The 14277-nt window shown below is 61.2% G+C and overlaps 2 protein-coding genes across 2 annotated transcripts; both read right to left on the bottom strand.

Moving 5' to 3' along the window:
- Positions 1-232: 232 nt before the first annotated feature.
- GDI1 (GDP dissociation inhibitor 1) lies at positions 233-6276 on the bottom strand. Its single transcript, XM_027099887.1, has 11 exons — positions 5985-6276; positions 4690-4797; positions 4446-4545; positions 4169-4303; positions 3501-3699; positions 3109-3240; positions 2458-2557; positions 1952-2123; positions 1541-1685; positions 1362-1416; positions 233-1271 (listed from the first exon to the last, which is right to left on the bottom strand). The coding sequence occupies exons 1-11, from the start codon at positions 6027-6029 to the stop codon at positions 1119-1121; spliced, it is 1344 nt and encodes a 447-aa protein (XP_026955688.1). The 5' UTR covers positions 6030-6276; the 3' UTR covers positions 233-1118.
- Positions 6277-6790: 514 nt separating this feature from the next.
- On the bottom strand, positions 6791-14258 carry ATP6AP1 (ATPase H+ transporting accessory protein 1). The gene is made up of 10 exons (XM_027099886.1): positions 14049-14258; positions 13675-13801; positions 11215-11289; positions 10752-10945; positions 10283-10323; positions 9355-9440; positions 8710-8951; positions 8178-8225; positions 7865-8096; positions 6791-7646 (listed from the first exon to the last, which is right to left on the bottom strand). Exons 1-10 carry the CDS (start codon positions 14201-14203, stop codon positions 7437-7439), a joined length of 1410 nt encoding a protein of 469 aa, XP_026955687.1. The 5' UTR covers positions 14204-14258; the 3' UTR covers positions 6791-7436.
- Between the last annotated feature and the right edge of the window lie 19 nt (positions 14259-14277).

The following is a 14277-nucleotide window of genomic DNA, read 5'->3' as shown; positions in this document are numbered from 1 at the left end:
CCACCTCAGCCCCCACCCCAGGCCAGACCCCTCTCCCTCGATTCCTCTCACATTGACCCCTTGGGCGGCGTGATGTGACCTGTTTCCTTCCTGATGGAGTCACCTCTTACAGCCATCAGGAGCAAAGCCAAACCCCACGCAGTCCCAAGCCTGGGTAGGAAAGGAGGACAGCCCAGGGAGCCAAGGCCCTCTCCAGATGCAGCTTTGGGGAAATAAAACGAACGATCTGGGCTCAGGTTTCAACACAGTTTTATTGGGAGGTTTTGTTTTCTGTGAAATACACTAGAGGTTGGGGAAGGGGACACATTCACTTTGCAAGATAAGGGTTTCCCACCACTAAGGGGAAGGAATAGGGCAGGGCACACGGGGTTTGGATCCATTTTCCCACCTCCTTCTGCTTTGCTCACATGTCTTTTCTCTCTCAGCAAGTACCAGCAGACACAAAGACAAGAAACAAAAACCAAATCAACCTCCAATGGGGCCACACCCAAGCCCTCTTCCTTCCCAGGCTGCACCAGGGTCGCCAGGGTTAGGAAGGCCAGGCCAGGGTAGCTGCTCCGCAGCCCCAGGCCGCACCGTGAGGCTGCAGGGAACAGTGCTCCCTTCTCACACAGGGTGGGCCGAAGTTAATAAATTAGAATAAATTACGGGGGTGGGGTAGGGAAAGGACTGCAACTTTGTGCTGGGAGGGCCCCTTCTCTCCAACACACAAGAGCTGGTGGGGGGAGGCAGGGGGCATCTCCAAAGGCCACTAGAGCAGGGGTAAGAGCGGTGGGGGCAGAAGTCAGCTTTTCCTCCACGTTCCTCCCGAACAGAGCAGAAGAATTAGGGGTGGGGGGAGAGACACACACAAGGAGAGGAACCCCCTTCTCCCAGGATAAGGAAGGGCCAAGAAAGAGGATACTAACCAACCCCCCCCCCCCCCCCCCGTCTCCCAAACCATCACTAAGGTTAAGGATTTGGTCAGTGAATCAATGAGGTGGATGACAGGAATGTGGTGGGGGAAGCAGAAGATGCTGGAAACGGGGGTGCCCAGCCACGCCCATCTCCCCAGCCCTTGAGGAGAACAGGCTCAGGTTGGGGCAGAGGGTACCAGGGGCTGGGGCCGGGGTCGGCAATCACTGGTCAGCTTCTCCAAAGACATCGTTCTGTTTGCGCTTCATGTTCTCAAAGTCAAAAGCGGAGCCTGCCATGCGCTTGTAGATGTCTTTGATGTCGTTGCAGGTTGTCTCAAAGTGTGTAGTGGCATCATAGGAGCAGGAACAGAACACCTGGAAACAGCCAGCGCCCGGGGCCTGAGGTGAGCTGGGCAGGGGCCCTGGGCGGGCAGCCAGGAGCCGGGGCCGGGACAGGCTGCTTACCTGGCTCTCAGAACCATCGTCGATGGGCTCGTACAAGTCACTGATGGCCACAAACCTGATGGGCAGATGGAAGGGACGAGACAGGTCTCACAACCAGCCTTGCCCTCCCTGATGCCCACCCTCCGGCTCCTTGGCGCCCTTCCCCCCCCAGCTTCCGCCCCAGCCCCCCAGCCCCTCACTTCTGGTCAATGGGCTCCAGCAGCTCCAGGGCCGGCTCAACCTCCTTTTCGGGCTCTGCGGTCTCCACCGTGGTGCTGGCGATGGCAATGTACTTGCCCTGCGCGGCCACATTGTGTGCATAGGAGATCATGCACACGTAGATGTCTGTCCGCAGGAAGGGCTCGGTTAACACGGGCATGTGGGGGGCCAAGCTCAATTTTGGCCCGCCCACCCTCCCCAGCCCTGCAGAGCGGGCAGCATCCAAGCTGCCACCCTCACGGAGGAGAAGAGACCAAGCCAGCCAATGCCTTGGACCTCAGGTCATGGGGACTGCAGTGTGGGTCCCTGTTCTCCCATGGAGGGGTCTGGCAGGGAGCCAGCCCCCAGGCTGAGCCACACCGGAGAGAACACATGACTTCCTCCAGTCCTACCTGACTTCCTGTTGACCTGGTTCTGGGGGATGATGATTTGGCAGGAGTTGGCATCATTGGTGTTCTTGATGGGGTGGCTGAGGATACAGATGATACGGATAACCTGGCCAGCCTTCCGCACGCGGTCTGGGACGTAGCTGGGGTCACAGATCAGCTGCTTGCAGCGGGCCACCTGTGAAAACACCAAAAGGCCTTGTCCCTATCTAATCACACCCCTCGGGGTTTCAGGGCCTGGACTCACGACGAGGGCTGGCAGCTCCGGCAGGCAGGACACTCCCACAACATGCAGCTTCCTCCTGTACCTCGGGGAGGGGGGCCCTGATACGCAGACGTCTGCCAACAAGATCGGCTACATAGTCTTTTTCTGGAGCCCCGGTCCCCAGCCCGAGGCCCTCAGAGCCGAGCAGCAGCGGACCCAGCAGAGCCAGGGTCACTGGGAAGAGCACCTCTAAGGAGGGGGCGAACCCCGCCCAGACCAGCGTGCCTGCGCGGCGGGGACGGCTCACCTCTCCCTCGGACTTCACGCCCACCACCTTGCCGTTCTCCATGATGATGTCATCCACGGGTTTGTTCAGCATGTAGGTCCCCCCGTAGATGGCACTCAACCTGTGGTGGGGAGAGTGATGGTGAGGGCGCCCTCCCAGGACAAACGGGGACCAGTGATACTGCGCCACCTGCCCCTACCAGCACGAGGGTGCAGAGAAGGCGGCCCCAGGCAGGCAGAGCTCAGGAGACCTGGCGGCCCTTCCCAACTCTGTCGCAGCCACACACTCAGGACTGAACCTGGAGTGCTCCTTCCTCTCCGGAGCTTATCGCCAGAATGCTCGGCGGAGGGCTAGCGTGAGGGTGGCTCCTCACGGAAATGTTCTGGGAAACAGAACGAAGGGCTCTGGAGAATCCGACTCGAGGTTTCCAGGCCCCGTGCCCAGTCCTAGCGCTGCCTGACTCAGGCCAGGAGCCAAGCAAGCCCCCATCTGTGGTTCTTCAACTCTGAACGTCAATACCCCACTGTGGTGTCACCACCCAAGGATGGAGTGAAATGAACTAGGACCACAGTGGGAAAGTACAAAATGCTGTGGAGGTACCCAAGGGGGCCGTTTCCATCGCTGGCCTCAGTCCTTCTTGGGACCGCCAACCGACCGAAGCCACGCCCTTACCTTGCAAAGCCCTGGGGCAGCTCGCCAAGGCCGTAGAGTGGGTACAGATACGGGCTCTTGCCATACCGGGCCAGGGACTCGCTGTACAACTTGATGCGGTTGATGGTCTCAAGACAGGGCTGGTCCAGGTAGCTGGGGGGATGGGGTCAGAAGAGGCTCCAACAGCAGGACCCCCAGTTCACCCCACCCAGGCACCAGGCCAGCCTTCCCACCACCCTCAATGGCCTGGGGAAGCCCACGGGTCAACTGTAGGGAAGGGACAGAAAAGGCGACAGGCAAGCGAGCACGAGGCTGAGTACGAGAGGCGTGGGCCAAGAGAACAGCAGGCAGGAGCAGGTAGGGCAGGGTGAGGGCCGGATGAGGGGTGGTCTGCCATGCCAGTTTCCCCTCACTCATCGGTGCGGTAGAGCGCCAGGGCATGGCCAGTGAAGTCGATGACATCCTGGCCCAAGTCAAACTTCCGGTAGACGTCACGCATGCTGGTGTTCTGGGGGTCAACGCCCTCGAAGGTCTTGGCGTCATTCTCATCAAAGTTTGCCACAAACACCAGGAACTTACGGAAGCGCCGTTTCTCAAACATGCCCATCAGATCTGCGCGGGCAACGTGAAAACAATCATTGCACCACAGACAATGAAACTCTCCATCCCACCAAGGAGGCGGAGCAAGCGCGCACCCTGGCTCCCAGCTGAGTTCTCTTGCTGACCCCCACATGACCTCAGATGAACCCCTCTGTGCTTCTTGGCCTCAGTTTCCCCATATGTACGAAGAATGAGTCGGGCTGGACGGCTCTGAGGGCCCTCCCGGCTCCGACACTTGGGGACGTTTCACTAATCAGGTGAAGCCCCTGTCAAAACCTGAAGTCTGTCAAGGACTCCACATCCCTTCCGCACGCGGACTCCCCTCCTGGCAACCAGCGGGAGGCATGGCCCAGGGCACAGAGGGGTGACAGAGCAAGGGGCTTCCGGTGCGGAGTGAGGAACGTGACCTTGGGCAAGGGGTGCCCTGCTCTGGACAGCTGCCCCGCCCCACGATTCCCCGGCTCAGGGGACCCACACTCACTAGAAGCCAAGGCTTCAGTCTCGGTGGATGGTACTTTGTAGATCTTGCCCCCCTTGTAGACAAAGCTGCCCTCCACCACCTTGAAGTCCAGGTAGCGCGTCACCTCTGTATACAGCAGCATCTTCACCAGCTGTCCTGCGGGGTGGTGTGGGCGAGGCAAGAGTCAGCGTGGCTCACTCCAGAAGCTCCACCTGGTCTGGCTGCCCTTCTCTGGAGTCTGACCCTCCTCTGGTCATCCCAATCACCCCCCCCATAATACCTCCTTCATCTCCCTCACCGTTGGCCATGAGGAATTTGGGGATCAAGTCAACGTTCCAGTCTCGGCCCCGGCCCATCGTCTCAGGGGGCCCCTCCAGCAACTGGAAACGCTTATACAGCTGCAGGCAGAAGAGAGAGACCGGGATGCACCTCAAGGACCCCCCCCGCCCCCACCCCCCGCCCAGAAAACCTGGGGAGCTGCTTCGTTCCGCACCCCACACGAGAGGTTAACAAGGGATGGGCCTGGGCCCCAAGCACCCTACCTCCTCCAGGGGGGTGATGGAGGAGCTCTCGCCCCCATAGTAGGGGTTCCGGTCCATATGCAGCACCTTCTTCCCGTTCACGGACATGATACCCGACAGGATACATTCCTGGGCGAGGGGCGATGTTCACTGCACTCCTACCTGCCCACATTCCCACCAGGAGCCCTGATGTATTCCCCACCCCAACCCTGAGAGGAGAGCAAAGCTGGAAGGACTGTGCCCCAACGGACAGCTCCTTCCATCCGTGGCTGGTCGCCTTGCCTAAAATTGGGGGTGGTGCTTCATTTGACCACGGCTTCCTTTCATAACCTTGCTAGGCAAAAAGGTGAACAAGGAAGACCGTATCCAGCAGACACACGCAGGGTCTTCCAGCAACCCAGATACCGAGAAAGTCATCTACCTACGTAGAGCCCCACAGAAAAGCAGATAAAACACAATGAACCTTAGGGACGACCTAGCTGCACAGCCAAAGGGACCCAAGCGGGAAGCAAAAAAAGGCTTAGTTAGCATGGGACTGAAATCCCAGGCCCCACCCTGGGCTGCTCTTTCCTCAGAGAGGAGCTCCTGACCGTGAGCCTTCCCAGCCACGGAAGGAGCTTCTGCACCCGACTGAAGGGGATGCATCTCTCAAGGCAGCAGTCCGAGGGGGTTTGGGGGAGGGTAAACACCCTCACCAGTCACTGTCATCAGCCCAAGGACAAAGGCTGCAAATACGACTCAGCCTGAGGTCTCCACGGGAAACCGGGGTGGGGTAACGGGAATGTGGTCACTGCCCCCACTGCTGCTCCTTCTGGAACATTCCATGGGTCCCCGGGCCCCATAAGAACCCGGGGAGGCGGGATGAGGGCCCATCCTGGCCAGGTCCCCCGACCTGACCGGCGGTCCTTGTACTACTACATCCCCACCAGAATTAGCGCAAAATGGTAGGGGATGCTGGGCTGGCCTTGGGTGGGGGCCGGGTGGGCGGGGTCAGGAGCAACGGGAGACATCGGGGCGAGCGGAGGTGCGTTTTCCGGCCCTGCCGGCCGGAATAGGGAGGGCGGGAGGGGCCAGGGGTCGGGGCCCGGGGAGTTGGGGGGGGGCGGCCAGAAGAGGGGCCGCTTCTTGGAGATGGGCCAAGACAGTGGGTAGAAGCAACGTCGAGGGGGGATGGGCATGGGGCTGTCTTTTCGGGGACACGAACGCCGGGGGCGGCAGCGCCACGATGGCAATGATGGGAGGATGGGGCCGAGGGCTGCAGCATCCCGGGGAGAAGAGGGCGAGGCGGAGCCCCGGACGCCAGAGGCCGCACTTACGGTGAGGCCGGTCCCCAGCACGATCACATCATATTCCTCGTCCATGGTCAGGCCTCGGTGTCAGCGCCCGTCGGCTCCTCCTCCTCCTCCTCCTTCACCACCACCGCCGCCGCCGCCGCCGTCGCCGCCGCCGCCGCCTCCGCCGCACTGGACCAAAGATGGCGGCGCTTCGGCCGTAGCCCGACCCCTCCGCCGCGTCAAAGAGTCCCGGCCCCTCCCCGCCCCCGCCGCGCCGACCGGGGCCACCGCCTCCCCGGGTTGGCTCCCGTGAGGGTTGCTGGGGTCCGGGCCCCAGCACCAGCGCGGCTCTGCGGGCAGCGTCCGCTCGCCAACGGCCCTGAGGGGAGAGCGGGCGGGGCGGGACGGGCGGGGCGGGCGGGGCGGGCGGGGCGGCTCGGCAGCCGGTGCTGAGGTCCGCGAGGGATCCGTGCGCGGGAGCCGCACGCGCCCCGCCCCCCGGGAAGCTCAGCGCGGCCCCGCGGGTTGGGTGCGCGCCGCTGCGGCAGCCCGAGGCGGCCCCCTAGGGACGTAGGGGCGGCCATTGTCGCGGCCGTCTCCACCCCCTTCCCGGGCGCTGACCGCCCCCGCCCTCCTTTAGTCGGTTAGGGACGCAGCTTGCTAACAACCCTCTCGGCCTCCCCTGGCCGCCGGAAAAGCAGCCCGCAGGACGGACCCGTGCGAGACCCTCCCGCCTCCCTCTTGGTCGCGCTAGGCTACGGGTACCTTCGCACGCCTCCTCCGGCAGCCCTCAGCCAAGCGCATCCTCCCTTGTGCCCAGCGCAGAAATGAGTAACAAGAGGCCCAAGCATGGCGACCCGTCTTTATTTTATTAGGAAGGAAACCACGAGCACCCCAGGCTCCTGCCAGGCACCCAGAGATCACACCCAGCCCCCCTGCCATGGAGGTCCCTTCCTTCTCAGGCCAAAAAAAAAAAACCCAGTGCACTGCTTATCCTTAGCACAACATCACCAAAAAACAATAACACCAGCCAAGCAGGACAGACAGTTAAATAGTACTTCCACACCCCCCCCAAACTCAGGGAACTTCCAGCTCCTGGCTGCTACAAGGAGCCCCACAGAGCCTGGGGAGGGAGCAGTGGCTACACTAAAGCACTTATAAACAGCAAGGGGCGAAGGTGGAGAAATGAGAATAAATAAGGAGAAAGGGGGAGGAGGACGGGCCCTAGAACTCACGGCCCCTTCCTTCACAATGACCAAGCCTGGGAAATTTGCCTACTGTCTACGCAGAATACATACACCTTGGTGATAGAGGTGGGGAGTGGGCAGCCCAGGGAAGACCCTCAGCAGGTTGAACAGAGAGCCAGACAGGCTAAGAGGAGCCAGGAGTCATGCTACCGTAGGCAGAGGGGAAGCCCTCCCGTCCAGCATGCCTCTGGTGGGAACGCGACGACCTGGACACCAGCACGCCCTCACCCCCCCCGCAGACGCAGGGTCACACGATCTGCGTCAGAGCTATGGCGGGGCCCTTGTGGTCGTCAAAGCGGTCCATGGTCTTGAGGCTGAGGATCATGTGCAGGCCGTAGGTGAAGATGAAGAGCATGAACAGGGAGGTGAGCAGCCCCATCCAGATGCCCGGGGAGAAGAAGCCTGCACAGTCACTGGCGTAGGAGAACTGCTCACCCGTCACGTTGAAGGCCTGGATCTGTGGGACAGAAAGCACCGAGTGGCCCCGCACAGGGAGGCCCAGTAAGGGCGTGGGAGCACCAAGGCGACAGGACTCTCAACTCCATTCCCAAGCCCTAACCCCAACCCAAAGCACACTGAGACTCTTCAGGCCTCTGCTCCCCCAGCCCCTCCCAGTACTGGGCTACCTCCACCCTGGGCTCCCCACCTCCGGGCACGGTCCCTCCCCCTTCCTACCTGGAAGTCCTGAAAAGTCATCTGCCAGAGAGAGGGCTGTGTGCCGGGCACGAGGAGATTGCCATTCTTGTTCAGACTGCTGACATACTCGCAGTGGAAGGAATAGATGCTGGGCCCCGTGACCTGGGAGGCATTGAAGTAGGCGACGGAGCCATTGCTGTGGATTTCAAGGCGCTCCAGGGTAAACCAGTGTCGGGCAGACACCGGGTAGAAGCGGTTAGCCAGAATGAACCTGGGGGAGGCCGTGGAGGTGTCAGGCAGCTGGAGAGGCCGGAGCCGCACGAGCCCACCCGCACCTGCCTCTCGGACTCACCTGAATGTCACTGTGGTACCAAAGAGCTGTTCGTAGGTCAGCACAAGCCTGCAGAGTCAGAGGAAGAGGTGAGTTTTCAGGTTCTGGGATGGCCTTGAGCATCTTAGAGCAAGTTCCTCAGGTATCCTTCTACCTAAGCTGTACGGGGTCCTCACAGCCACCTGAAGAGGCAGTGCCCCCCACTTGACAGACAGGAAAACTGAGGCCCCATCACACCCTAAGTCAGGAACCAGCCAGCACACAGGTTCCCCACCTCCAGCTGAGAGCTCCTCCCTCTGGTTCACCTGAACCCATGGCCACTCCTTCAGCTCCCCCTGGGGATTGCGGAGGCTGCCCAAGGGGGAAGTAGCAGGACCCAAGGTATTAACCACCGAGGTCGGGCCGAGGACGAGAAGGCGTGAGGAGGCAGAGCTCTGAGCAACGCCCACTCAGGAGCCCTCCGCCAGCCTCCCCCCGCCACAATGCCACCTGCATCCCCACGGCGGACAGCCCCCAACACATACTCCCTCAGTGGCACGTACTTCGCCCTTACCTGGCAACGGACTCGTTCCAGAAGGAGCCGGTCAGGTTGAGGCGGTCTTCATCCCCAAAGGTGAGGGAGGTCAGGTCCTTCCAGTGGTCCCTATATGCCACCGAGAAGTTTTGGGCCCAGAACAGGATCCGGGGGGCAGTGTCGTTGTAACTCACAGGGGAAAAGATCATAGGCGATGCCGACTGTCTTTGCAGCAGCTGGCGACCCAGACCCCCAGCCACCAAGGCTACATCGCGGGCCACCTGCAGAAAGAGCCCACAAGCCTTCTCTCAACAGCCCTGGTTCTCTCAGCAGGCCCTGAAACAAACGGCCTGCCCTTGCGGTCCCGCTGGGCACTCTCTCCACCATCTCAAGTCCCACCAGTCACGCTCATACTCAAAGCTTCCTTTGGGAAGCCTTCCCCTGGTGGCCCCTAAGCCTTTGTGATGTTTCTCGTCTCTGCACCTTAGGAACACTTGGACTTACTGTCCGAATACGCCAGCCAGTAAGGCTGTTGGGGTGAGATGGGCAGCGGCCGCCTGGAAGGAGGAAGCAGGACTTCACGGCTCACCCACGCCCCCCGCCCCGACATCTGCCTGGAGGAGAAGCCGGCCCCCCTCCAGGCCCCTGGCCACACATCCCGGAGCCCTGGGCAAGGGCACGTACCCTAGGAGGGCGGACTGCCGTGAGGGCCGCCGTGTACGGAACGTCTTCCGACTTGAGCACGCTCAGCACCTGCCCGATGACCTCATCTGAGGAGCAACGGGGGGGGGGGGGGGGGGGGGGGGGGGGGGGGCGGGCAGAGAAGCAAGTCACAGGCGGCCGCTCGCGGCCACGCTTGCCACTGCCCGTGAGAACCCGCCCGACTGTCACACGGCAGGGGCGAGGCTGGGGCCTTCCATGCACCCTCTCGGATGCTTCTCTTGACGGTGCTCAGCGGGATCGCCGTGTTGAGCTGGGGAGCGCCGGATGTCTGCCCTGTGCGGTCCCCGTCGCCGGCAACCGGCACGTCCTCTGGTGGGACGCCGAGACCCTCGCAGAGCCGGGTCCCAGCAACCTTCACTGGTGTTCGCTGTTTCCAGCAGCCGCTTCTCATCATCCCCCCAGCCCCAGCCTCCCCCCGGCCACCGTGGCCCCAGTCACTGAATCCCTAATGCCACATCCTAACTCAGTGGAGGGAGGAAAGACAGACAGACACAGAAAACTCCAACTCTACACCCGGAAAGTGTCCAGTGACCTTGCCAGGAGGAATGACTGTCCTTTACAGCCAAAGGAAGACCAGTCCTTGGAACTGTTTTTTGAAACGTTGCTGGTATATTCAAGCCCAAACCCGAGGATTCAGGCCGCCTGAGTGGAAACTGGCTCCAGGCTGCACACGGAAGGCCCCTGGACACCCAACAGCTCTGCCAGGCTGGGCCCAGCCAGAGACGGCCGAGGCCTGGGGACCGGCGGGGCCCTGCTCAGCTGGCCAGTTGCTGCCAAGATGCAGGCGGGCCACCCTGGGAAGGCAGAGGGGCTGAGCAGCGCGGGCCAGCTCCTTGCGGCCAAGGGTGGGATGAGGACAGAAACCGTGCACCGCCCCGACCCCACTCACCGTTGCCTGTGAGCACTTCCTTCGGTGCCATCAGACCCGAGCTGGGGAAGAGACAGAACGTTAGAGACGCCCAAATCCAAACGGCCTCCGCTGCCCTGGGCCGCCGTCCTTGCCTGGTAGCCCCGCCACCTAGCACACTCGAGCTGCGGGCCCACTCCCGCCACCGGTACCTTTGCTCACCTCACAGCCCCGCCTGGAATCCCCCGGCCCTCCTCCCCCAGCTCCGGAGTCCAGCTCAAGTCCCTGCCACCTGCTCCGTGTATGGTCCCCGCTAGGCGGGCCAGCTCCCCGCCAGCAAGGCCCACGTCTGCCTTGTCTCAGGAGGCCCGACGGGCTGAGGTCCTTCCCGCCTCTTCTGGCCACACAGGCACCTTCTGGGAGGGCCTCAAGGTGCTAACGGGAGGGCTGTTCTCCTCGGCTGAGCTGCGCCACCGGGGCCTGGGCCCTGAGGCTAGAGGCCGGGCCGTACCTGGCTGTGTAGGGCAGGCGGATGAGCAGCAGGGCCGGGAGGCTGGCGTTGAGCTTCAGCTCCCGGAGGGTGGCCAAGTCCACGTGCAGGGGGCTGGCCCCGAGCTTCTCCTGCAGGTAAGTGGTCAGAGTGCTGACCGCGTACCAGTCAACGGCAGGAAGCACCAGAGAGGAGGGGGCCAGGTCCAGGGCATTCTGGGGACAGAGCGGCAGGCGAGAGGATGAGTTAGCAAGGGGCCAGTGGACCCGGGCCAGCCTCCCAGACCTCTCTGGAAAGCCACGCCCACACCCACACCGGCTCTCATTCCAGGTAACAAAGAAAACACACCACACCCCTGGCCCTGACACTAAGGCCTTTCTACCTTCAGCCAGCATCTCTGGCTCCTGAGGGGACAGTTCTTACTGTGCTGGGAGAGGGGGCGCAGGATGGCCTCCAGGGCCTGCAGCTGGGAGAGGACCCTTACCTCCAGGTTAGAGAAGGCACTGTCCTGCTTGTTTCCAAACACGCCACCATACGCTGTGAAGTCCTCGATGCTCAGCTAGTAGGGAAGCAGGGAGATGGCCTCAGAACGCTGGACTAGGGCCAGGGCAGGGGGCAGACACCTTCCCTGTGCGTTTGCAGGGCCAGCAGAATCTCATTTAGAGTCAAATTTGATCTGGTCCGAAGAGTGAGCAACGGTGTATTTTAGGGGTGGGGTGGGGCGGTGGAAGGTTCTGTCTTCTCCAGCACCCTCTTGGCAGGGTGAGGGAACAAGGAAGGTGGTCATGGGGTTGGAAGGAAGTCTGTGGGCAGCTGATTCATGGTAACCTCGGGAGTAAGAGTCAGCCACCCGCCGCGAGCAGACGGGAGGAGCTGCGGAGGGAAGAGGGAAGCTGTGGGGAGGAGCTGGGGGGCAGCCAGGAGCACTGGTTGCACGCCCCCCAGGGCAGAAGTCAGAGACAAGGAGAGCCTGCGCGCCAGCTGCGACAGGTAGAGCCGCGTCCGTCCGGTCTGGATGGGACCCTTTGCAGAGGAGGGGGAGAAGTGCCCCTCCCTGCCTGGTTTTGGTGGAAGGGGAGAGAGAGGTGAGGATCTCAGAACATGCTGGAGAAAGCACTGAAGGCTTCTGAGCTCTCTGGGCCACGGTAGCCCCAACCCCATCCCTTTTCCTCTGCAACCTAGAGATGTCCTTCAGCTTCTGCCCCTCCATCCCAACTCCCAGCTTCCTCTGGCTTTTCCTGGTTAGGCCCAGAGGAGATCTTAATCAGCTTCCCTAACCTCCTCCTGTTTAGTATACATACTTGCCCGGCCTCCTCTCCCTTCTGGGCAGGAATGTTGACCCTGTCTGGCCACCTAAGCTCTCATTCTGAAAGCCCAGGAACCACCGCTGTGTCCTCATGGCACTCCCTGCTCGAAATCACCCAAGGCTTCCTGCCACATTTAGAACTGCAACCAACGTCTTCCCCCCTTGTCTCCCAGTTCCTTGGCTGACCATCTCCTACCCCTTTCTCTCGCTCACTATACTCCAGCCACACCAGCTCTTCCACGGGCTCACCAGGAGCGCTCCTTGCCCAGGGCCTTTGCACCTGCTGTTACCTCTGTCAGGAATGCCCTTCCCCTACAGCCACACGGCTCCATCCCTCCCTCCACTTAGGTCTCTGCTCAGATACCACCTCCACAGCGAGCGCTTGCCTGGTCACCCTTACCTTAAACGGCATTGCCAGTCACTCTGTCCCCTTAGTCTGCTTCCTTCTTCTCTAAGGACTACAGAACTGACATTGTATCATACACCAACTTAGCATTTACCTGTCACCCTCACGACAATGTCAGCATCTCCGGGGGGGCTTGGGTTATTCTGCTCACTGCTGTGTCCCCAACACCTAGTACCTGGTACACAGTAGGCAGAGTCCATATTTGACAAATGAATGAATTGAAGGAATGCCATAAGACAGGGTGGGGATGCCAGCTACATGTTTCACACGGACTGTGAGAAATGTTCTTCACAGCCCTCTGATGTCAGTGGTGTCTTCATTTTACAGATGCGGAAAGGGGCACTCGCAGAGTATTTCACATGTCCAAAGGCCAGTAAGTAGTAGAACTAGAACTGAGTTCCAGTCTGACTACATTATTTACCACCTCCTGGAAAGACTACAGGCCAGCACAGCCACCACCACCTGCCCACAGAACGACAGAGCAAGACCAAAAGGGGAATGAGCCATACAGGCCATCAATGAGGAACGGACAAGCAGAAGCTCGATAACCTCCCAAACGACAGTCCTACACTGCCCTAGAACCTTCTTGTGGTCTACGTGCCTGCTTTAGGAGCAGAAAGACCCAGATGGGAGGGTAAACAGTGTGCTGGATATGAGCACAAACCTGGGGTGGAGGGGTGTCCAACGGACTCAGGCTGGAACCAGCTGTGGCTTGCACAAGCCACACAACTTCAGCCAATCCTTCTTTGGCAGTAAAACCGAGATAATGACATCAGCTCAGCATAGTGCGAATGAAGCACTCAGTAAGTGATCATTCTTCGATTCTCTCTCTTACGATGATTACAGTTAGAATCACGACTCTGCCACCCATTAGCTGTGTGACCTTGGGCAAGTCATTTGCCATCCTTGGGCATCACTCTTCTGATCTGTAAACAGGATTCATCATCCCCACCATGTAGAGTAGATCAGATAAGGGTCTGGCACTCACTGGGCATCTGGCCTCTGACCCTTTATTTCCCCCAATCAAGCGGGTGCCATTTCAAGGCCCTCACCATTCCCACTGAACGTTCTCCTACATGCCTTCCCAAGGGAGGAACCACACCTCCCTAGAGTTGGGACAAGGTCCCTGAAGCTTCCCTTGAGGAATGGGCCTCAGTGTCCTGGGGCGGGGGGGGGGAGGGGGCCTGCCTGCCTCCTGATGACCGAGGGAGAGAGGGCTGTGGCAGGCGCACCTTGTCCTGAAGGAAAAGCAGCACGTTGCGGGGGCCCAGCTCCAGGGCGGGGTCTAAGTAGGTAGAGAGCTGCATGTCGCTGGTGATATGGCCCTCGTGGGTGTCGGCCGCAGGAGCCCAGAGGTCTCTGGCAGGGGACAGAAGACGTGCTGTCAAGCGGAGGCTCATGGCTTGAGATCGGAAACCCACGGGCTCCCAGCTTGATGCGTGGGGCCCAGAGCTTAGACCCAGCCCACTCGCTATGGAGCCGCCGAGCAAGGGACAGTCCCCCTCTGGGCCCCGCCGCCCCTCGCCAAGGACAGCCCCGGAGTCGGGCGAGGGCACCTCAGCCGACGCGGCGCGCAGCGCAGCCCGCCCCGGCCCGCCCCGCTCACCGGTCACTCGACCACAGCACCAGCGGCACCTGCTGCTCCGACGCCACCGCCACCGCCGCTGCCGCCACCATCACCAGCGGCAGCCATGGCATCTGCCAGAGCGCCAGGGACCGCCGCATCCCCGCCCGCACTCGATCCACCGCCGTCGCCGCCATCAAAACCTCTCGGCCTCCACTGCCTGGACCCACCGCGGCCGCCGCAGATCAGGTGACCGTCGCCCCCGCCCGAG

The sequence above is a fragment of the Aethalodelphis obliquidens genome, unplaced genomic scaffold (assembly GCF_003676395.1).
Source record: "Aethalodelphis obliquidens isolate GAN/ISIS:26980383/991018 unplaced genomic scaffold, ASM367639v1 scaffold146, whole genome shotgun sequence".
Taxonomy (NCBI): Eukaryota; Metazoa; Chordata; class Mammalia; order Artiodactyla; family Delphinidae; genus Aethalodelphis; species Aethalodelphis obliquidens.
Note: the sequence above shows the minus strand (reverse complement) of the source record. Positions and strands in the feature narration are given on the sequence as shown.